This window comes from Crotalus tigris, unplaced genomic scaffold (genome assembly GCF_016545835.1).
Source record: "Crotalus tigris isolate CLP2741 ecotype Arizona unplaced genomic scaffold, ASM1654583v1 scf7180000018541.849907, whole genome shotgun sequence".
NCBI classification, from domain to species: domain Eukaryota; kingdom Metazoa; phylum Chordata; class Lepidosauria; order Squamata; family Viperidae; genus Crotalus; species Crotalus tigris.
This window is the reverse complement of record NW_024097065.1, coordinates 621,521-645,185: the sequence shown is the minus strand read 5'-3', so window position 1 is coordinate 645,185 and position 23,665 is coordinate 621,521. Positions and strand designations below refer to the sequence as shown.

Genomic DNA, 23,665 nt, shown 5'->3' with positions numbered 1-23,665 from the left:
AGGCGCACTCACCCACCCACCCATACACGCGCGCACACGCACACACGCGGAGACAAACAAACAAGCGGCGGAGACGCTCCTGCAGGGCGGGTCTGCGCAGCCATTGCATGGAGCGGCTTGCCCAAGGCGGTCGGGCGCAAGGGAAGTCCGCCGATCTATGACTCGCCGCCTTCGCGAGAGGCAGCAGCAAGCGGGCGCTTCGCCGTTGACAGCCGGACGAGCGGTTGCCGCTGGGACTTCGGATCGCCTCGGCCCCACGAAGAGGATCTCCGGGCGGTCGCTGCCGGAGTCCCGGCTCGCTTCCCCACTTTTTTTTTTTTTTTTTTTTTTTTTTTTTTGCGCCGGGGATGATTCTGCAAACCAGGTGTGATCGCTCCTGGCTCTCGGCGCGGCCACTCCAGTAAAGCTCCCGCAGCCAAACCAAACCTGCCCGCGCCGGAGGAAGGACAGCTGGTCTTTGGGCTTTGTGTTTGTTTCACGCCCCCCTCCCGTTCCCGGCGTTTAGACCCGAGTGCACGGTCGTGTGGACTGAGGTCCTCCGGATTGGTGGGGGTTAAAAAAAAAAAGGAAAAGAGGTTAGCCTTTCCCTCTTCCTCGCTCGCCTTTCTCCGCCAGCCGGCCTGGGGCTGTCGGATCTCCTCCAAGAAAGACGGGAACTTTTTATTTTCAGCTCTCGGCCTGTGGCGAATGGTTGGAGTCTCTAGTCCTTTTCGGTGTAAGTATCTCCGCCGTCGCCGCCGCCGGCCCATCCTCGGCAAAATGTTTGGCGATGATAGGAGAGAGCCGCGCAGTTAGATCCTGGAGCTGCGATGAGGACCGGATTGTGGGGGCAGGCGGGGAATCCAGGTTCTCTCCCTCCGCGCTGCTGGTTGAGCTAGGCGGGCTCCAGGGGCAGCCTTGAAGCCTCTCGGACGGAGGCTTCTCTGAGCCCGCCAAGAGGTGGGTTGCTTGCCGAAAAGCAGCGGCGTCGGTTCTGCTTTTTGGCCCGATCGACATTTTTCTCAAAGCAACCCAGCGCAGGAGCGAAAAGTTTTAGCCCTCCGTAAGTTCCGCCTGCCGTCTAGATCCGGGGCGGCAAGCGGCGTGCCTCATCCAAAGCTTAAATCTGAGCTAATAGGAAATAGACCGGGATATTTCCCCCCTCTTTTTCCGAGGAAAAAGTACAGCAGCGCCTCTGAGCATGTACGGAATGATTTCGTTGAACGCCGAATAATCATAGCCGTGCATTTAGGTGGGGTGGGGACGGCTAACTATTAAGATACAACGCTGATTTCTTTCCTGTCCTCGTGGGAAGTTGTTCCTTACTGGGTACGAGTTCGTACGATGCAAGATTGTTTGATATATTTAAACATCCGTAGCGATGGGTTTGTTATAGGTAATCATCAGGAAAGATCCAGGTCAGGCACATTCTACACCGAACACAATATAGAAATGGTATCAAAAGGCACCCCTTGTTTGATTTTTTGCAGAAATGCATTTCAGGTAAAACGCACTAGGTGTTGCTTTTTCAAATCCGAAACTTTTATAAGTGTCACTACAGTAAATGTCAATATATGGAAGGAGAAATGCACAGAACTGTGTATTAGCTGTAAAAAAATAGAAACTGAAAGTTCTAATTAAATTATTTTCAGACATACTGGATTTATGAAAAGGGGTCTGAAACAAAATGCAGATTTCTAAATGTATTGCATGCTCCTAACTAGACATATTTACTTAGAAGTAAGAGTGAGTTCAGTGATTCTTCCAGGTAAGTGTATAACATTTAGGATGGAATTACAGCCTAAGCTTTTAAATCACTGATGTTTTCTTTAAAATCATCAAAATTCAAAATTCATAGAGGATACACAACTGATCACTAGCCATTTTCATTGATTTGAAGTTTTATTTACTGTTAGGAGAGGAGGCTAGTCAGGAAATCTTTTCAAACTATATTTGATTTAAATTAGCACATACGAGCCAAGTTCTTCTTGTATTCTTTAGATGTAAGTATAGTATTATTTATCCTGGGACCAGATATGACCTGAAATAAGTGACTGTCATATGCTGAATTACACCTTTGAACTACTTTGACAGCACATCTGAAAATAGTATTAGGATAGTGCAATTGTGTGTATGTTACTTGGAAACAAGTCCCTTTGCACTGAATTGGACTTACTCCTAGGTAAATGCATAAGATGCATAAATGCATTAATGCATTAGCTTTAGATTTTACATTGCATGTTACAAAGGGGGGGGGGGATTTCCTAAGAAGTATTACAATCTGGCTCACCTCCTTGATGGATGACTTCTGAGTCTTGGAATGCAAAAATTCATGTACTTAATGTAACTCTGACCCCTTTAACTTTTAACATTGCTTCTCCTAATTAATCTGTTCAGGTCTCAGACTTAAATGGCTGTCTACAGCTGCTGAAAATTGATTTATTCCCTGATGGTGGTCTGAGTTGCTGACCAAATCGTATTTTTTTTCTTTCAGTTCTAGACAGTTTTTTTTATCTGTTTTGACTGTTTAATGAATACATAGCTTTGAAATAAAAAACTAGGCTTCTTAATGTTGTCAAAATACCTTAATAGCAATGCCAGAATTTTATTGCTTGAATATTTGTGTCGATAGCATAATGTACTTTAAATGCTAGTCAAATTGGTACCTTTTTAGAATTAGATGACATTATTGAGAAAGGTCCTCCTCATGCTGATCTGATGGACCTCTACTTAGTTTTTATTCAGCTAATTACTGACTAGAGAGACTGTAGAAAATAGATAGCTATAGCATGGATAATATTCTTATGATATTAGATTGAATCATAATTGATAAATGATAAAAGTTATTGCTTCTTTAGAGAAGGTAGAAAGTCTAGTGTAAATAATTCTGGAATTATTTCCTACATAAAGCTAACTGACATGGTCTTCTGTAACTACATTTTTTTTTAAAAGAATTGTTTTCTAAAGACACTTTTTTTCTAGAAACCAAAACTGAATATTTTTTTCTACTCAGAAGCACATGTCAATAACCAGTCATTAAACTAATGACAGGAGATGGGAAGATAGGTGGCTTCTTAAAGCCTCACCAATGTTTAAATGTCATTGTATTTACAAGTATTTCCTTTAAAGTATCGGTATGAAACTTTTCAAGACGGCATATTAAATTTCATTGTGCATGATGAATCAGCTTGGTTGATTTTAGCTCTCCCTTTCTAACTCCAGTATAGTACTGGGTAATATTGTAAATATAGTTTATTGTTTAATTTAGAAAGCCTGTAGCAAAAACTGAATGGGAAATCAAACCTTCATTCACATACAAATGAGAAATATTTCACTTTCAACATCTTATGAATGAACCAATAGACAACTAATAATTCTGTTTTGCAGTGGAAAGTAATGAATGGTATCAGCCCATTTCATTCTAGAATCTGCTGCTATTCAGCTTGTTTTTCTTCAGAGGTATCCATCATTTCAGTGATTCCTGTTTTATTTTTGAAATAGCATTTCCCCATTTTCATTGTTAAGCTATTGCTGGTAGCCCTCCACTGAAGCACCGCAAGTATACCTTTGCCTGTATCAATGTGTCATCATGTTTCTGCAGCACATCATATCTTGTGCTGAAAAGTACTGTTTGTTGCATAGAAAAGGAAGCAGGAAGCTCAGGGCACCTGAAATCATGGTCAGTGGCCAGCAAGCTTAAAGAATTCTTTTCTGTCAATTCCTATTTCTCACTGTTTTGAAATAGAGTCCAGCTGACAGCCACTGAAAGGAGAACCACTGAGCTTCTGTGGAGCATTTCTTTAGCAGGCATATTCTGAAAGCAGTTTGGGAAGCACTCTTGAAATTGGGGTTTGTCCATATTCCAACTTTGTTTGCTGCAGTCCCATTGCTATTAAATATATTAGATAATTACAAAGGATTGATAATTGGTAATCAGTGTGCCAATATGAATCTTTTTTTTAAACAAATATTTATTTTCCATGCCCCCCATTAAGTTAAATTTGGAACTACTCAACAGAAATAATGGTGATTTCTTATGAATTGGCACTGTCTAGAATAAGTTTTAAAAATGGTCTTTTTCTCAGAGCTCTGATTTAGGAAGTGATAATTATAGGCGTTGTAGTATCACATAAAAAGGAATATTACTATTAGAATGTCAATGGACCATCTTTCATGGAAGAATGGACTCCAGTGTTATTTTTTTTAAATCTCCACATTCCTTTTAACATGCTGAGCACTGAATGGTCTCACTAGACAAAAGCCTTCCAATACATGACATAATTACTTTTTCACATGAATTCATACATTGTTAAATACATCATTTGATTTTTTTTTAAATTGAACAATTATATTCTAATTCTAGCTTGCTTTTTGTTTAAGGGTGTAGGGCAATAAAAGTAGCAGTGAATAAGACCGGTATTTACAAATAAGAATAGTTAAAAAAAATATTGATTGTATAAAGAGAGGTTTTGATTTAGAATTTATTAGCTTAATCTGGTAGACATCAACTTCCATCTTCATTATTTTTTTTACCTTCCTTGATAAAGTTCTCAAATGATATTTGAAGAGCAGTGAATGGTTTATTAAAGTAAGCATTGCCTCAGCATAATGGAAGTAATTGTGAGTGATAAGAACAGAGTAGAGCTCTGTATGTTGTCTAAACAGAAAGAGCTACTTTTGCTCTATTTCTAGAACACATTTTTGTATGAGAAGGGACACCTGTCTGTTCACACTAATTAAAGACTGAGAAGTGAGAAAGAGAGAAAAGAAAAAGAAAGACAGACAGACAGAAAGAAAGAAAAACAAAGGCTTGAGATGTTTACTTGCAATGAAATTTAATTATATTATTAAAAAAACCAGTGGTGTATAAACAGGACGGTATTAATTTTGAAAGGAAGTAAATGCTATGTGGTTGCCATGGACTTGTTGTATGCATCAGAGATGGATGAGCAGAGGGTGCTAAATTTATAGTTACCTTTGCTAAATTATTAGTAGCAAATAATAACATTGTTCATTTTAATACAAGATATGCAGGATAGTGCACAGGAATTTACTAAAATGGAAGAGGAATATTTTAGTCCAAGTCTGTATTTTCTATGCATTCTATTTAACCTTATTGTGTGGATACACATGATCACTAATCTTAGAGGACTAAAATATACACTGTGTCATAAAAAAAGATCTTAGGAACTTCTACCACATCTGCTTATAGTAATTATGACCATAATTAACATAAGAATTATAACCAAAGTGATGATGAGCTGAGCAATGAGGTATTATGGCATAATAGTCATATGTTGGTATTCTCACATTATTGCACACTAGAATTCATATATTCAATGCAAGAAGTTAGATTTCTAAGCATTAAGCAGCTAAAAACGCCTCTGCCTAAGGCAGATGGATTTTTTTGATTTACAGGAAGGTAATTATTAAAAGAGAGAATCAGTTGAAATTAAGATTTATAGCCCCAAGCTTGAACTTTCAGACAGCTTTGATTATGAATGGTTCATCTCTTACACATTTTACTTCTGACCATCAAGTTTATAATATATACTGCTTCCTTTAAAAAAAAAAAGCAATGGAACGTGTTAATAGATATTTTTTATCAAAAAATAAAATACCTTATAAGGACAATGTATGTAATAGGTGTGGAAAATAAGTACAAGGAATTTTGAACTAAATGGGGCCAAATTCACTGTTTCCTACATATTGACTACACAACTTGTGCTTTTATTTTCTAGGATGTAATGTAGGATAAAGTTGAGATTGATTTTAAATTAGCAAACCAGTGCTGTGAATATTGACTTGGAATTAAAGTTTTCTTAAGCCATGATCACCTTAATTTAATTTCCTGAATAAATTACAATAATCTGGATATATATAATTCACTAAACTATTACAAATCATAATATGCTAAACCAAAAACAAACTCACATATGAGTACTTAAATCCAGCCATGGCATTCCATAGAATTTACTCTATAGGACTGCAGCCTAACCACCACTACATCTAAAATTGCTACTACCAGAAATGTTCTATTTGCAGTGAGTATACTTCCGATGTGTGTGTGTGTGTGTGTGTGTGTGTGTGTGCGTGTATGACTATATATCTAATTTTTCTTGAATCTAGTGGCCCAAAACATGAGTATTAAGAGAAAAGGATAACAAGATATGGGAATGTTGTGTCTTTCAAATATGTGAAAACGAACACGTGCCAGTTTAAACCAATATAATTTATTATTTTTTGCAATGTACATTTAGGCACAATTAGAACAATTGTCTAATTTTTCCTTTCCCTATATATTAAACTGATTTGTTGAAATAAAATTATGTTGCAACTACTGGTACTTGGTTCTAATAAATTATATTGATGATCAAGCTAATAGAACTGTCTCATAAGGGTGTTTAAATAGAAATAAATGTAAGTATAAGTTTTAATAGGAAAAAAAAAGTACATGTCTCATCAATATCTTAATGATGCTATGAAAAATTTACATTATTAGGTTGATTGATTATGTGCCATCAAGTCAGTGTTGACTCTTATTAGATTATTATTAGTTTACTCAGAGGATTTATGATAAATCACCTTTATGTATGATTTCATTTATAAGTTTCCATATAAATGAATCACTTTCAAGTGTTGGATTTGATCTTTTATCTTTATACTTTGGTAGAAAAAAAAGTCCTGTGCTAAAAAGATTTTGGGTGGGATAATAGAGTACTTGTCTTTTGTTTTGCTGTTGACATGCAGTTATTCCAAAATAAATTAAGCATCATATTATGGCAATGATAGCTGATTTTTAGTTGTTGAGAAGTGCCTTGTAGATCAGGTCAAACATCAGTCTAGGCTTACATGCTGTGCATGGTTATGACAAACAGATGCTTCATGGAAGATTGCAAGCTGGGATAAATAATTGGGGGGAAAGATTTGCCTCTATTTGACTACATTTGATATCTAGAAGAATGCTTCTTCAGAATATAGATGGACCATTTAGTTAATTATGACAGATAATTAATAGCACTTATATTGTCTCCAAAAGTTTGTAGAATATGTTGATATATGTTGTATATCAAATAGGTTAGCCTATTTGATATAGAGTGGTTTTTTTCTACTTTTTATTTTGATTTCATATAGAAATTGCATTTCTGTTTTTTTTACGTCAGGAGAGGTCTCCATCTCCAATCATCTTGTTTGTCATTCCTCAGTATTTCTGTCTATAGAAGGAATAATAACTTGTTCAATACAGTTTCTTTTTTAAAAAATGTCTTTCTTACATTTCATAAGCATATTAGATAGTGAAAGAAGAAATCCACAAATGGTCAAAGACTGAATTCAATATGACTTGCTAATTTATCAGATTACATTACTCTGTTGTCGGTTTCACATAAATTAAAAGGAAGGGAAACCTTAGTTGGCAGTTCAGGGAAGAGATTATAGATTGTATATCTCTTTTATTAACATGTTGAAGCCAATTAATTTGAGGTGAAATGCATGGCTCATTGGGCTGTCAGTTTAGCAGATTAGGACATATAGTTCAGATCCTAATTCAAGGTAGGTCATATTGATGGCATCACTGCCATTTTTGTCCCTCCCTTTGCAACTATTTTTAGGGAGAAGAAATTGGGGAGGGAAGGAAGGGATGTAAAAAAAAATATGATTACAGAGCAAACAAAATACAAGTCAAGTTTTCTGGAACCAGAAGTTATTCTTAATTGGCATAATTAACCACATTGTATCAAATATTTTCCAAAAATGATAATAAATATATATTATTGTAACCTACATTTTAATGGCATATTGAAATGAACCCAGTGAATAAAATTTATTACCTAGATTGACTTTCTTGACATGGCATATTCTAGTAAAGAACTGGCTCTTTTCTTCATCAAACAAGAACGTGTTTTTGCTCACTCTACACTGAAGGAAAATAACTAAAAGTATTCCAGATTTCACTCAACTTTGATTGGTCGTCCATTATAGTGTGATATTGTGCATTTTGCAAAATTAAACAAAGGGAAAAAAGCAAATATTCCATGAAATAGGCAGGTGGATTGACATGGATGAATGTTAATCACTAGAAAAGGAAAATTAAATTATTATTCAGTGCTAAAAGAAACAATATGAAAATGAACAAAGATTTGAATGTCATCTTTTCTAATCTTGATTTTTAACCGTGGGGCAGATTACTTGATATTGCTCTTAAGGTTAGACTACAGTGACTGTACTCTAATGCTATAAAATTAGATGGTTTTTGCAGTCCAAAAGTCTGGAAGGACCTGGATTGTCCTCTGTTAGGTGTTGAATTGAATTGAATTCAAGATTGAATTTCCCCATGCAGCTATGAAAAATTGGTAACTTTGGACCACTCACCACCTTTCAGTAATGCAACATTACAGGATGGTTGTGAGCATAAAACACAGTCCATAGAAGAATGGTACACACAACTCTGAGTCCCTTTGAGGAAACTTAGATTATAAATACAATAAATCAATTTGCCTATGCATCCATTTTTTACTTAATATCTTTTGGGGCATGATACCCAGCTCAGAAAGAGCATTGCCTAGCATTCAACCTGTTCAGAGAGAGAGAGAAAGATAGATGCTTATGAAGCGAATGTTAACTTAAGTGGAGAAAAAAATGGAGATCTGGAAACTGCTTGCAGCTCTGCTTTCTTAGCAGGTGTGTGCGTGTATGTATGTGTGTATATATCAAAGTTGGTCTTTCTACTTCCAGAAGGAGTTGCCCCTCTCAGTCATAGGCCAATGCCTTTCTCTTCCCCTCTGTTTATTTTTTCTGCCTCCATCTGGATCAGGCTGATATTGTAATCATCCTGATGCACATTGCCTCTCTTTCTTCCCCCCTACTCTCCCCCCTTTTCTCTCACACACAATGTGCCATCCTGACAAGGCTTTTACTTCAGATAAGCTGCAATGTGTGTTTGATGAATACAAAGCCCTCGCTGCGCTGCTGTCTCGGTTCCTGCCCGTGTGCTCCTCAGCCAGAAGGTAATCTCCAAGGGGGGGGGGAAGCACCACCGCTTCTGCCTCTTCTGTAACAGCCCACTCCGTTTTTTTTCTAAATGATGCTAAAGTTGATAATAGGCTCCAAGTGAAGATGTAACCTCTTATCTTGCCTCTCCTCTTAGCTGGTGGAGAATTTACATTTAAAGATTAGCCTGGAGTAAGAGGAGAAGAGGGATCCATCTACCTGTGTATGTGTGTATGATGGGAAGAGGTGTGATATAGACCCTGTCCCTCCCCCCTTCCATTTTTTCAACTGGACTTGCAAACGTGGGGTTACTCTCCCCACCTTTCCTCACTCCACTCTGTGTATGTTTAATTGTTCAACCTGATTGGGTTTAGTTTTTCTTTTTAAAGAACATGATAAACCATGGCTTTTGGATGAGTGAGGGAAAAGGTCCACTTATGTGATAGGAATTAAAAATTAACCTCGTAAAAGTATAGTTCATTCTTTTATTAAGTGATAATGGGGGAAAGAAGGTTTTTTTGTGCCAGATTTGCCAGCGAGGGGGCTCTGATTATTTTTGGTAGATTTTTTTGAAGAGATTGAGAAAGTATATCTGCTCAACTCTTCTCATCCATCTTTACTAAAGTTCTTCCATTTAGGTTCTATATGATAGGCTTCAGAATGAATAAGTGCATGAATAAAGTCTCAAACAGACTAACTTACAAATATGTTTAGATAGATGAGTGAGATTTAATCTTTTATACTAGTTCAAATCGTTCTTAACTATTGCCTCCTAGTGGGATGTCTGATTTGGATTTTACACCTGAATGTGTGAATAATTTCTGTCAAAAGATTGATACTACAGTTTAAAGAAAGAATGTTTGTGTTTAATGTTAGAATCTTTGGTTTTAAATGACATGCCATAGGTTTTGGTATGTAATATTTTTAATGATATTATGCTCAGTATTCTTCAGAACTGAAGAAAAGAGAAATATTGTAAATTTGTAATAAATATTTTTAAAACTTTCTATTGTTGTAAACATTTAAACTAAAAAAAATGAGGTGAACTATAAATCGGCCCAAAGAATGGTTGTTTATAAATAAGCTCCTTAGAAACCAAATATGTCTTAACTCAGAGGATTAACCTTTTTGCTACAGTGCTTGGTCAGGTATATGCATAGCTAGTTAAAGAAACATGATCCAATAGCTGCAAGCCTAATTAAAATCTGTTTAAAGCTGAAAGGGGTGGGAAGTCATGGATCCATGTTGACAACAGAAGATCAATGGGATGAGACAATAGAGTCCCATTACTTTACTTGCATTGACTGAATATATTGACATTTCAGGTTTACGATTGCCTCAGTAAGCAAGCATGATGGAACACAAGTTCACAAACCAGAAGGCAGTGCCACATATATTATTATATGTTGTGTCTGCTTTCAGGTCTCCTTATCATTGAAGCAGAATATCAATGGATAATAGCAGAAGACATGGAAGGTTTAGATCTCTATCCATTACACAGAGCAAATCTTAAGAACTTCTTTAAATACTCCAAGAATATATAGTATTTCTGGGTTTGCATTTGTTGCTTTATCATTTTTATGCGAGAATTGGTTGGCAAATGTGTCAAAACCCATTATTCATTCAGATTCCATTGGATTCATAGATTGTATGATGAATGAATGGTATAATTTAAATACCATCTCTTTGTCTGAGTCCATGTCAGAGAAACAATTTCTGATATAATTATTGGATCAATTTCTGATATAATTGTTGTGATTATTTTTTTTTTGCTGGCAACTTGGATCATCAAGTCCACTGCCTGCATGTACTGATACCTTCTGAAGACAAGTTAGATATGAAACATATTAAAACATTTATTATCTCAAATTCTTTGAGATACTCTATAAAATGGAAACAGTAGTACAGTAAAACTCATCAGTGCTAGGTAAGCATGGAGATGAAATTTAATTTAAAGCAGACAAAGAGCTAATATGACAAGAATCACCAGTGATTTAATTCATTTTTTAAAATATCAATGAAAATGTAGGATCAATGCAAATAGTAATGTTATAATACAACAGTTGTGCCCGTGAAGTGAGCTCCTGATATTTCTGTGAAATGATGTAGAAAAAATGAACCCTTCGTACCATTTTCATGAAAATTTTAGGTTTCGATTGATCAGCAGGTGCTACTGAGATGAAAGCCACGTGTAAATTTTCAGAAGGCCATAAGTGTCAATTCAGAAAAGGAAAGTGATAAGAGAAAATGCAATCAGTTTTCCTGTTTTCAATTTGTGCAGGATTTGAAGAGCTGTTTTGTTAAATTGCTACATCTGTTCCAATATGAATATTGAACTACTTCCACTAAAAATAACACCCTATAATTTGCAAGCCACTGCAATCTTTTGTTAATGTGAGTGGGTTATTTGGGGGGAAAATTGGTTCTGATTCTAGCTTAATGTGCACTTTTGTTTATTAGCACTTTTATCAGGAGCAGGAAAAATAGTATGCAGCTAGGAATTTATTATGGTGATGAGAAATATATGTGTTTCTTAAGTAAACACTTGTATGTTGTGTAGCACTTGTTAATTTTGGAAAACAAGTCACTTTGAAACCAGCCTTAGAATATTTTTTCTTTTTCTTTTAACATGACATTTATTCATCTTCTACTATTCTCTCATTCGGCACAATAATACAGTGCCTGTTTCTTCTTAGACCAGTAAATCAAAATTTTAAGGTAATCAGGGGTATTTTAGTTAATAGGTCTTTCAGTGCAACTTTTTCCATATTTAAATAAAATGGCTAAATTATGCTTGAGTGTATTCATTAAAAAGCCTCTTCAGTCATGTTGTTAATCAGGTTATATGGAATGCACAGGATACAAATTTTAAAAGCATGTGTGTAGTAAAAAGTATAAAATAGGCAAGGGAAAGAGCTAAGCATTTGTGAAAGCAGATGTTTTTTAAAAAGACCAATGAAGGAAAAAAAATACTAAGTGATATTCAGAATGAGGTAAATTAGTATGAAAAATGTTAATATGTCAAGGGATTTTTTGCAATTGCAATATGTACCCATGTTTTAAATATATATTTTTCTTCAGAATTTTGGTAATATGAATACAATCATTGGCCTACTAAAAATAATATAAAATCAGAAGCTTAGCTGAACTAGGTTAATTATCTCAGTGCAATAATCCACAGGTGAAAGGAAAGTCTCTGAAGAACCTTTACTTTTCTAGGTTTTGCTCAGTAATCTGTGTGGACTGTTACACAATAAAACAGAACATCTGAAAGAAAAGATAGCTTATGTTACAAAGCAGTTCTTGTAGTAATTGCCATTATAGGTGAGACTCCATCTAGTGGATGAATTTATTCTTCCAGTAGCAACAACAAAAGTGGACTATTGTTATTTTAAATTATTGGTTAGCATAGGTCATTCTCCATCAGATTTTAAAACAGGAGTGTTAACCACCGTCTGAGAAAGTAGTTTCACGGCCCACCTCAGTTATATAGGAACCTGTAGTTACCTCGATGGCTATAGGACGCTTCAATATCTGCCTAGCTGGATGTTAATATGCAATTTGCATAAGTACCAGTCATTACCACCAACCAGTTTCCCTTTGTGATTCATTTTATCTGAAGAGCTATAGGCTACATTGCTTGCCTGACTGATGATGACCGCACAGTCACCTCCCTAGGTGGTAGTTCAAATGTCATGTTTCAATTCACTGGGTCGAAAGACTTTCCACAATGGACTGTCTGGCTGATGTTCTGTTTTCAGTGTAACATTTCCTGATTGGCCTAAGAGCAGCAGGATGCAAACTACTCCTTCATCATTTTATCACATGTTGTGTTAATACATATAACTTAAGATAGCATCAAGATTTTCATTTTGACACTTGCCATGATTTTTCCTCAATAAAACACCCTTATATCATTTATATCTGCTTTAATACCTCAGCTAAGTATTTGTTTTTCCCTAAAACAATAATAACAAATGTTATTTGTTGTTCTCCATAATGAAAGATTTGTATCCAAGAGAGGTACACTATGATATAAATAGAAAGCATAGATCATACATTTAAAATAGACCAGTTAAAAATGTAAAATAACATAGTAAACAAGATCTTGGCTTTAGGGCCTGAGAATATGCAGTTTAATGAACTGATTAAAAGCATCTCCTCAGATGGGCCTTAACCAAAGACTGTACTGGCTTTTGAATAACAGCATTCCAAAGAATTAAGATAGAATTGGACGAATGCATAGCAAGAGATAGAAATGTTTCTTCCAATATGACTTTTCTCTGATATTGAAACAGAAAAGCATGCAAAAATACTTCTGCAAAGGAAATTTGGGAAGAATGCTACAGTAGATTAAGAAAGCATGCTTAAAGGGACTTCTAGGTAGAATTGTTTGTTAAAGCGATTAAGTCTCTCAGCTGCCAGAAATTTGATAGCATTGCCAGATATTTATGAACAATGGTGCCAGATTGTGGGTTTGTTCTTTAAACAAATTAGTGCTGTTGCTGGGAGGAAAAGTGTGACACTATTACAGAAAAACTTAAAAGGTAAATGTGTCAGCAGATTCAAACGAGTACTAGAGTTAGGATTCTATTGTAGTTCTGGATTTTGGAGTTGTGTTCTTTGAGGGAAGACTAATTTATGACTGAAAAGATGCTTAACTTTATCACCTTGTACCTATCATTCCAACCTGACTTTATAAGGTTTTTAAGTATACTGTACAAAGCTGACTTGAAGTGACATACATACTTATCAGATATACACACTTCAGTCAAAAGACATATTTTCAAATAAAAGACCAATCTATTTTTCTATACTCCCCTCTTCCATAAACCTTAAATTTATTGCATTTATTAAAATTGACTGCGAAACAATAGTTGTACAATGAGTAGAGGACAGTAATCCCATACACAATAATTTAGGCACAAATGAGTTTATTATAGATAGAACATACATACAATGCATTGTTAGTAGATTAACCCATGAGTTAAACAGTACAGCATTACCTACAGCAGTAACATTTAGGGCTGAAGAGGTCTATTTCTATGGTTGAATTTTTCATTCAAGTTGTGATTTTTAGTATAAAAAGGCAATTGAAAATATGTACAATCTTCATATGCAGATCACTTATACATTTTTGTGCTTTTTACCCTGGCATGTATATACTTTTTCGATTGGGCAAGCTATCACAAAATATGAAAACCATAGAATATTTTCATTCAGCTTTGCATATTAGTTTGGAGAAGCATAAGTAAATGGTTTGTATTAACATATGAATCAAAATAATTTCTTCCTCGTTCCTAATATTGTTGTTCCCTCAATATATATTTCAAAGCTATTGTTAAGAGATTGCCATTGTTTTAATTTTGTTTCCTTTGTTTGAAAATCTGACATGGATCTTAAAGCATTATTCAAGATAGCAAAATCAGCCTGTTTGGAATTATATATCACCTCTCTGTGAACAATATTTGTAAAAGTTTTATTCTCCAATATATTTTCCTAATTATAAGGGAAAGCAGGTATTGCATACATATTGGCAGATGTTAGTTGTCAAGTTTCACACTTGCATTTATGAGCCAAGGTTCAGTAATTTTGCTTTCCCTTGGGACGATTGATGCTGTTCTTTGTGTTTTGAGGTGTTCCTATTCCATAATAAACACAATTGGGGCATATTGCACTAGTAGCATGCATGAATGTTTAAACAAACATAAAGGAAGAATATTAATTTAAAATCATTATCATTTTACAGGGTGGCCCAGATTAAAATGAGATTGGAATAGGAAACTTTGAGGAGTTTATGGTCTTGGAGGCCCATTGCTAAGGAGAATAAATAAGATTAGTTAGATCAGAGGTCCTCAACCTTTTGGGAACCAGAAACTGGTTCTGTGGAGAAAGGTTTTTCCACGGACAGGAGAGTATGTGATTTTGTGTGCTGCCTGCATCCCGCAGATGGAACTTTGCTTGTTTGCGGACTGGTTGCCGGCATGCCACGGCCCAGTACCGGTTCACAGACTGGGGGTTGGGGACCCCTGAGTTAGATAGTCTGGCTTGGTATAAGCTGGTTTCCTATATACCGGCTGTTTTCAAGTGATGATCATTGAGGTGAGAATAAGGTGTTAAAATAGGTTTATCAATCTTAGAGATTAGGTTTTATCTATATTCCTTCTATTCTTACAAACATTATTTATGTGTATGCCCTTGGGATTTTTGAAGTTGAGATCCTTGTGGAATGAGAAAAAGAAGAGCAACACAATGAAAATATTTATTGTTATCTCATCTTAATAATTTTATAAATACCTAACACTCCTTCCTCTTACTTGGGATAATAGTAATAATGTTACTAATGATGATGACGGTGAAGATGGTCACAGAGATGTTTAAGGATTCTGTTTGTAGGTTATTCACTGGGAGGTGGGTCAGTGACATGGGTAAATAAGAGAAATCCTTATTTATATATGTCATTAGTGTATTTGTAGAATATGAAGTGGGGAAATTAAAAGTTTAGGTGACTAATATCAATTTTGCATAGCTACACTTTTCTAAATGTGTGTGTGTTTGTGTGTGTGTGTGTGTGTGTGAGAGAGAGAGAGATCAGCTGCAGTAGTGGTAGCAATAGTCAAATAATGTTTGCAGCTGGGCAATCACAGAAGTCCCTAAGATCTGTGACTGTCAACCAAGAACACAGATGCCTTCAAAGTTATGTTTTTCTTCCTTGTGGAAGTCACTGGCATGGAACAGATGGCTTCATTGTGAAGAAACCGGACACTGGATATAATTAATTCTGTCTTCTCTTTGTTCTCTAGAGATGGTCCCTCATCTATGATACTAGATAAGGTAGATTGATTAAAAAAGGGAAAAGAAATATTTGTAGGGAGTTTTCATAGTATGATACACAATTCTGATCTATTTGCAATGTATTTTCCTTTTTATATTTAAAGATGGATCACTTATTTTTGTTCACAGTGTAAGGAGTTTTTTTAATTAGAGTTTCTTCTTGGCAAGTATTAAATTAACAAGATTGGAACGTAATGATTTACCAATCACCTGACTGCTTACAATGTAATCACCAAGTAACGGGTGATTTTAAATATGTAAGTAAATGCAAAATGATTACATGCAAAAGACCTATGTTTATTATTTTTCCATCTCTTAAAAATGGCAGACTTAACTGGGAGATGTTGTAAGTTTAAAAATCCACAGCTTTTTCTTTGTGCTACACTTTTGCTAAAAGCATGCATGCATGTGTGCAGCCATCCATCCATCCATCCATCCATCCATCTATCCATCCTCCCTTCTTTTCACAATCATAATTGTGAAGAAACACTTTACAATGAAAAAATGGGTCTTCTTTAATGAAAAATAATTAATTAATTGTAATAACTACAAAATATTGAATTAAACTACATAAATTGAATTGGATTAAGATTTATAGCATGATTAATCTGACCTTTTGTTAACCACATATTTCAGTGAGATAAAAGTGAACTAAATTACTCAAATAACTAAGTGTACCTAGTGTTTTTTCTGTTTACTTTGCTTTTTGAAATCCCATTTTCATCTTTCTAGAATAATAACAAAATTGAGGTTCTTCCTCATCAATACTTTGATTTTATTTGTTCAAGTCATTTCTGACTCAGTTAAGGATGACCAAACTGTTCTAGTATGGTTTGGGAAAATGCTAGAGGTAGAATCTCATCTTCTGTACTGATTCTATAACTGTTAATGTTGGATAGTGGCCATTGAAAAACAGCCTCTTTGAATGAACTTGAAAATACATATTTTTTGCAGACTCTCTAAGCTGGAATGGAATGATTTAGTGCATTTTGCAGTAGCTGTTCTTTGTTAGCTTGGCTTTTTCTCTGCACTTATAAATATTAATTCATACCTAGAGGCAAGAAGTATCATTTTTTCCTTTTAGAATTATTCCTAAATTATTTTATTTATTTATTTATTTATTTATTTATGAGACTTATATACCGCTTTAAGTGCAAGCACTCTCTAAGCGGTGTACACCAGTAAGCAATGTATATATTTATTTACATTGCCCCCAACAATCTGGGTCCTCATTTTACCTACCCCGGAAGGATGGAAGGCTGAGTCAACCTTGAGCCGGTGAGATTTGAACCGCTGACCTGCTGAACACAGTCAGCTAAAGTGGCCTGCAGTACTGCACTCTAACTGCTGTGCCACCTCGGCTCAAATTCAAATGTTATAATCCCCTTGTATTGTTATATTTAGTTTATTCTCAATTTTGTTCCTTAAATTACCACTGGTAGTGGTTGAGTGAAGTTGGCTGTTCTCCAAACCAGATCAACTAAAAATGTGATGTTTTATGTTCTAATTAACCATGGGCGCTGAATCACTGTTCATAGTGAATTTAGCAATACATCAGGTGTTCCTGATTGGAAGTGTTCTAAGATTCAAATCTCTCTTTTATTTTCTGAAAATACAATATTAAGATCTTAAGGTAGTAGTGTAATCTGCATTACTAATACACAATATGTTCTGATCACTGTCTATTAATAATTACAGAACTGAAGGCTATTCACATGGTTGTTGTGAAAATAAAATGAAGTAGAAGAAGAGCCATATATATTGCCTTGCATTTTTCAAAAGAAAGGGGGAATAGACATTTTTTCATAAATAGAAAAATAAACAAGAGCCAAAGTCTTCTCTTCCTTACCTCCCTTGAGACCGATCTGTTTGAAACAGACATTTTTAACGTCAGATCATCTATTTCTCCTTGTTAAATACACATTCCTCGTATTATGTTTCATTCTCTCTACCAGATCTATTACATCTTCACATGACTAAGGGAAAAAAAAACCTAGGACACAGGTATGTAGTTAAAATGAAGTTGGTCCATCCCTTAGTTTTTTTCAAGGTTCCATAAATTTGGGCTGAGCTTGGCATGCAAACATTTTAATTTTGTAGTAAGCATTGTGCTTTGTTTTTTTCACTTCTTGCACTACTTTTGTAATCTCTGCTTTGTTGATACTATTTTGAAAGGAGAGGAATAAAAAGCTCTCTGTGATGGGATTACAGTAGCTCCTTTAGTCCATCAATTCATTATGTCCAAGTCCATGTGATGGCCTGATAATATTTTGAAAAATAGACCTTCCTTTTAAAAAATGTGCTATTCTTGTTCCAGATTATTGGTAATCAGAATTAAATATTTGTTTGCTGTTTGTGAATTTCCTAGTTTCTTCACTGTACCGAGATCACTTCGATTCATTCATATGGTGGGAAATAAATTGTCAGAATTAGTTTTGAAAAAAACAACAACAGTGCAGACCTGATATAGACCTTGTGTTGCAGATATTATCACATTTATGCTTTAACTGCCCGTCATGAAAGGACTTGTTAAAGTTTTGCAATCTATTGCAGTTTCTTGAAATTTGGGATGCTGTGAATTTCCAGACTACAGCCCATATCTTCCAACTGGACTTTAGATTTGGAATTTCTGTTTTGGAAAATCACTTTGAATATAGTTTTTTTTAAAAAGTGTGTGGATAAGTAAGTTCAGGAGGCATTCCTTTTGGCAAAGCTTTTGATTTGAAGTTGACATGCTAAAAAGATACACAATAATCTGTTGAAACAATAAAAATATGAAACAATCTTTAATGGGGGAAAGATCTAGTCTTCTTGACAAAAAGTTGAAAATGCAACAAAATCAGGAACACAAATGAGGAAGGCCATGTACATGTATCTCAATTAGTAATTCCCAACTAGGAATATTCTTACTATTCCTAACAATTTCTCTGTATATGGGGTTATGAACATTTGCTTCTAATAATATTTTCTCAGAAACATTCACAACTGAATATCAGTTGGTGCATATTTGCTGGCATTTTACAGATATGCATTTTACAGATATTCTATTTAATAATAGAAACAGAGTAAAATTGAATGTGCATACAGTACTCGTTATGTACAAACCGACCAAAGCAATTTTACTTCTGTTTATATTATTGGATTGTTTCTCCTTTGGATAGTAGGCTTTGCCAGTATCTGTCCTAATCCAGTTCTAGTTACATAATGTTGAATATGGTTGGCTGCATTAGTATTAAATGGGGATGAACATCCCTTAAGTAATGTTGTACAAGCAGATATTGATAGTCAATTGTACAGTCTAATGAATATATAGTTTATTGTCCCAGCACTGTCCATATGTCATATGATCAAAAATTTGCATGTTGCCCTCCACATCTACTGGACAGAAAGAAGTTACTATATAGTCCCACAACCAAGTATAAAAATGGAATCCTTAAAGTTAATAGACTATATATAATAAATAAATCAGTTTCATCAAGGTTTGGATCAATATTGGCTTGTTTAACTGAATTGTACAAGTAGGCCTCATATAGCTATAACAGTTGGGATTACAATTTAGTCCTAAAGCAAAGCAATTGCTAAAGTGAAACTGTGCTTATGGTTTTATTTCAATTGTCCTTTGCTTTACAATTATAAATGTGAAGAGTTATTAGTAAAATTGTAAATGTGATAAATTACTTTTTCATCATGATCGTAAGTGGGAACAGTCACTAAACAAGGACTATTTGTAGTTAAGAGAAACCAGTTTCCAGGACTAAGTAAAATAACAACATGTAGGTGATTAAAATAAAATCCTGAAATTTCTTAATAGGTATTCCAGAAAAGGAAATAAAAATAATATTTATAAGCAGGACAATTTATCAAACTCAGAATACAAATCAAAAGTACACATTTCTGGGACAAAGGTTTACTGCAATATTCAACAACTGTATTTTATTTTATTTATTTACTCAATCTTGACCTGATTATCTTCAAATGACAACTCTGACAAATGAGTAAGTAAGTAAGTAATAACTTCCGTCCAGTCTCCAATCTCCCCTTTGTGGGGAAGGTTGTAGAGAGAGTGGTGGTGCTCCAGCTCCGACGGTCTCTCGATGAAGCGGATTATCTAGACCCTTTTCAATCTGGCTTCAGGCCCGGCCTTCAGCACAGAAACCGCTTTGGTCGCGCTGATGGATGATCACTGGCGGGCCCGAGACAGAGGTTATTCCTCTGTCTTGGTGCTACTTGACCTCTCAGCGGCTTTCGATACCATCGATCATGGTATCCTTTTGCTACGACTCGAAGGGGTGGGAGTGGGAGGCACCGTTTTACGGTGGTTCTCCTCCTACCTCTCTGGCCGGTCGCAATCAGTATTGGTGGGAGGGCAGAGGTCAACCCCGAGGCCCCTTGAATGCGGCGTGCCACAGGGGTCAGTCCTCTCTCCCCTCCTATTTAACATTTATATGAAGCCGCTGGGTGAGATCATCAGACAGCACGGGGTGAGGTTTCATCAGTATGCTGATGATACCCAGTTATATATCTCCTCCCCGAGTTCTCTCAGTGAAGCGGCCGATGTGGGCCGTTGCCTCGAAGCCATGAGGGTCTGGATGGGGGTTAACAGACTCAGGCTCAATCCTGACAAGACCAAGTGGCTTTGGATGTTGCCTCCAAGGATCATGTCGACTGTCCAGTGTTGACTCTTGCAGGGGAAAATATACCCCTTTGGAGCGGGTTCGCAACTTGGGTATCCTCCTTGATCCACAGCTGAATTTGGAACATCAATTGACGGCTGTGGCTGGGAGGACCTTTGCACAAGTTCGCCTGTTGCACCAGTTGCGACCCTACCTGGACCGGGAGGCTCTCCTTACAGTCACTCACGCCCTTGTCACCTCACGTTTGGACTACTGCAATGCGTTCTACATGGGGCTACCCTTGAAAAGTATTCGGAGACTACAGTTGGTCCAGAATGCAGCCGCGCGAGTGATAGTGGGTGCTCCTCGATACACCCACGTTACACCTATCCTCCGTGAGCTGCACTGGTTGCCTATTGGTCTCCGGGTCCAATTCAAGGTGTTGGTCATTAGCTTTAAAGCCCTATATAACTCAGGGCCAGGCTATTTGCGAGACCGCCTATTACCTCATAGTTCCCTATGTCCGGTTAGATCCCACAGGCTGGGCCTCCTTCAGGCCCCGTCGGCCAAGCAGTGCCATTTGGCGGGGCCGTGGAGGAGGGCCTTCTCTGTGATGGCGCCCACGCTTTGGAATCAGCTCCCCCCGGAGATTAGGACCGCTCCCACCCTGTTGGTCTTCCGTAAACTACTTAAGACCTGGCTTTTCCGGCAGGCCTGGGGTTTATAAAACCTTACTCCTGGATGATTGTTTTTGTATTGTTGTTTTTTATGTTTTATGTGCTTTTTATTGTTAGCCGCCCAGAGTCTTTCGCGAGTGGGGCGGCTTATAAATTTTAAAAATAAATAAATAAATAAGTATAGGCAGTCCTATTAGTATTATTTGGTCCCTCTGCCAGGTTAAACCTGTTGGCTAATTATGTGCCAGCAGCTTTGGCTCAAGAGCAATCTATCTGGCTTCTGATGCATTTCTCATGTGATTTGCTGTTGCTGAACAAATTGCTTTTTCTTTTCCAATGGTAATATAATCCTGTGTATGCTTAGGTGATGAAGGGATTCCTGACAGTAAGTAAGCAATGCAGGAATTGGTAACTGCATTTGATTTTCTTTTACATTGATTTCAATATGTGTAGTCTTTACATCCTATTAAATACTTTGAAAGATAAACTGATGTAAGAATGATTGGGCAGGCCCAGCGGCCCCTCTTCTTAAAACCTTAGCTTGGCTGAATATCTTACAAGGGAGTGGAGGGAATAAGATAAAAGTATGCTTACTCTAAGGTTAACTGATTTCAAATAGAAGGCACTCTCTACTTATTGCATTCTGCTCAAAATAAATACATTTCGCATATGGTTAAGATTGATCAAAAAATATTCGGCATGCCAGTGATTACATTCCCATCTGTGATTAAGGGTTTCTGTCTGCATCTGGTTTTCACGTTATATTTCTGTAACAAGAATCTTTTATATGGCAGAGTTCATTCTCTGTATTTTCTATTAGCTGCAGCTTGAACTACTGCACGGATCACAGATTTACACATATGGCTTTAATTACTTCATACCATTGAGAAAAAGTAATATTTGTTTGGAAATGTATGTTTTCAGCATTTCCATGGTTATGCAATACAATGAACTTTTAAAATAATATTCTTAGGGAGAAATACAAATTGTTAAAAGTTTCAAATCCTTTCAGTTGGATTTTAAATTGGTCCAGACATTTTAGTTTCAAGTTTGCACATTCAGTAATAAAAATAGTATATTGCCGCCCTCACCTATTTCATTTTAGAAGTAATAGAAAGAAAGATGGAATTATATGGATTTTCAAAGTATATTTTAAAATTCTTATAGTTATTACCACTGCTACTATTATTTAAAATGATATTTTAGTAATACTTTAGAAGGCAGAGATATTAATAAAAACAATACTTGAGTTGCAATATATTCACTTGCAGAGAGTAAAACCACTTAAATTTAATGGAATTTACTCCAAGTAGACATACAGGGAGGGTACTTGAATGTGCCTCAATCTTACACAGATGTAAAAGATCAGTGCCATTGAACTGTCAATAAGTTCTTCATGTAAATGTTTAGGATAGTTTTCTTGATAAAAAGTCAGGATGAAATTTCAGTAAATAATAAATTAATACGCTTGAATTGTGGTTGTGCAATAGGAATATGTAGGTGTATATAGAGAATCAAACATCATGAGTTTAATACAGGTAATCCTTGGGTTACAACTGTAATGGAGCCTACCAATCAGGCTCTATTGTTAATTCACGATAATTATAAATTTGGTCATCTATGTGACTGACCAGATTTTTATGATATTTTTGGGAAGTGGTTTGTAAACCGAACACCAGGGTTGTATACTGAACTGGCCCATGGTTCTCTATTCGCCAGTTTTGCCAAAAATCAAAAGTAATTTCCAGTTTTTGGCAAAACCATCATAAAACGAGATCATGCGATGGTAAGACACTGCAAATGGTTGTCAGTGTGGTCCAGTTGTCAGTGCCTGAGGTGTGGTCATGTGACCACAGGAAGCCATCAACCTTGGAATTTTAAACCTGAGTTGTAAACAACCCCCCCCCCCCAGGTAGGTCTGTTGTAACTTCCAACAATCACTAAGTGACTGGTTGTAAGTTGAAATCCACTTGTAATGCACCATTCCTTGCAAATGGCTGCTGTGTGTCATTTAAACAATTGTAGTACTTTAGTTTGCAGTATCCTCTATATAATTAATTCTTTTACTTTGTATTTTTTAAAAAACCTTAGGTATTCAGGGAATGAAAAAGTGGGATGATTTTTGAATAAATAAGTAAATATAGATAACATAAAATATTAAATGTTTTGTTTAGTAAACTTGCAAAAATGTAGAGAAATTATGAAAACTGCTTTCAAATATCTGTAAATATCTGTTAAGATTTATCTATAATTTGCATGAAATCCATGTAATTAAACACATACTGTAGTCTTTATCTTCTCTTTGGATCTCAGAACACTATTTTGATAGTGATTTTACATAATCTGCCAGCTCTTTTTCTTGCATTAATCAAATCTGTGGAATCTATAGATCAAATGATAATTGTTGTATAAAATAAATTAATTTGATTCAAAATAATACTTGAAAAAGTCTGTTAATATATTCCAAAGTGTAAACATCATTCTTCTGAGCTTGCATGGTTTAAGAAGGTGGGTTCGTGGCTGATAAATATGAGTTGGACAAAACATGCTGCTTCTAAGTTTAATAAGGGAATT

At 35.9% G+C, this 23,665-nt stretch overlaps 1 protein-coding gene across 3 annotated transcripts in view; it reads left to right on the top strand.

The window, feature by feature from the left end:
• Positions 1–354: 354 nt before the first annotated feature.
• RUNX1T1 (RUNX1 partner transcriptional co-repressor 1) overlaps positions 355–23,665 on the top strand; it is a 175,259-nt gene continuing 151,948 nt past the window's right edge. For 2 of the 3 annotated variants that reach the window (XM_039353958.1, XM_039353961.1), the window contains exon 1: positions 590–715. Coding sequence is in view for 1 of the 3 variants with exons in the window: in XM_039353962.1 (XP_039209896.1) it covers positions 688–715 (28 nt within the window). In the remaining 2 variants the exon portion in view is untranslated. Of the gene's footprint in view, positions 716–23,665 lie in introns of all 3 variants that reach the window. The other variant, XM_039353962.1, reaches the window with a different exon arrangement.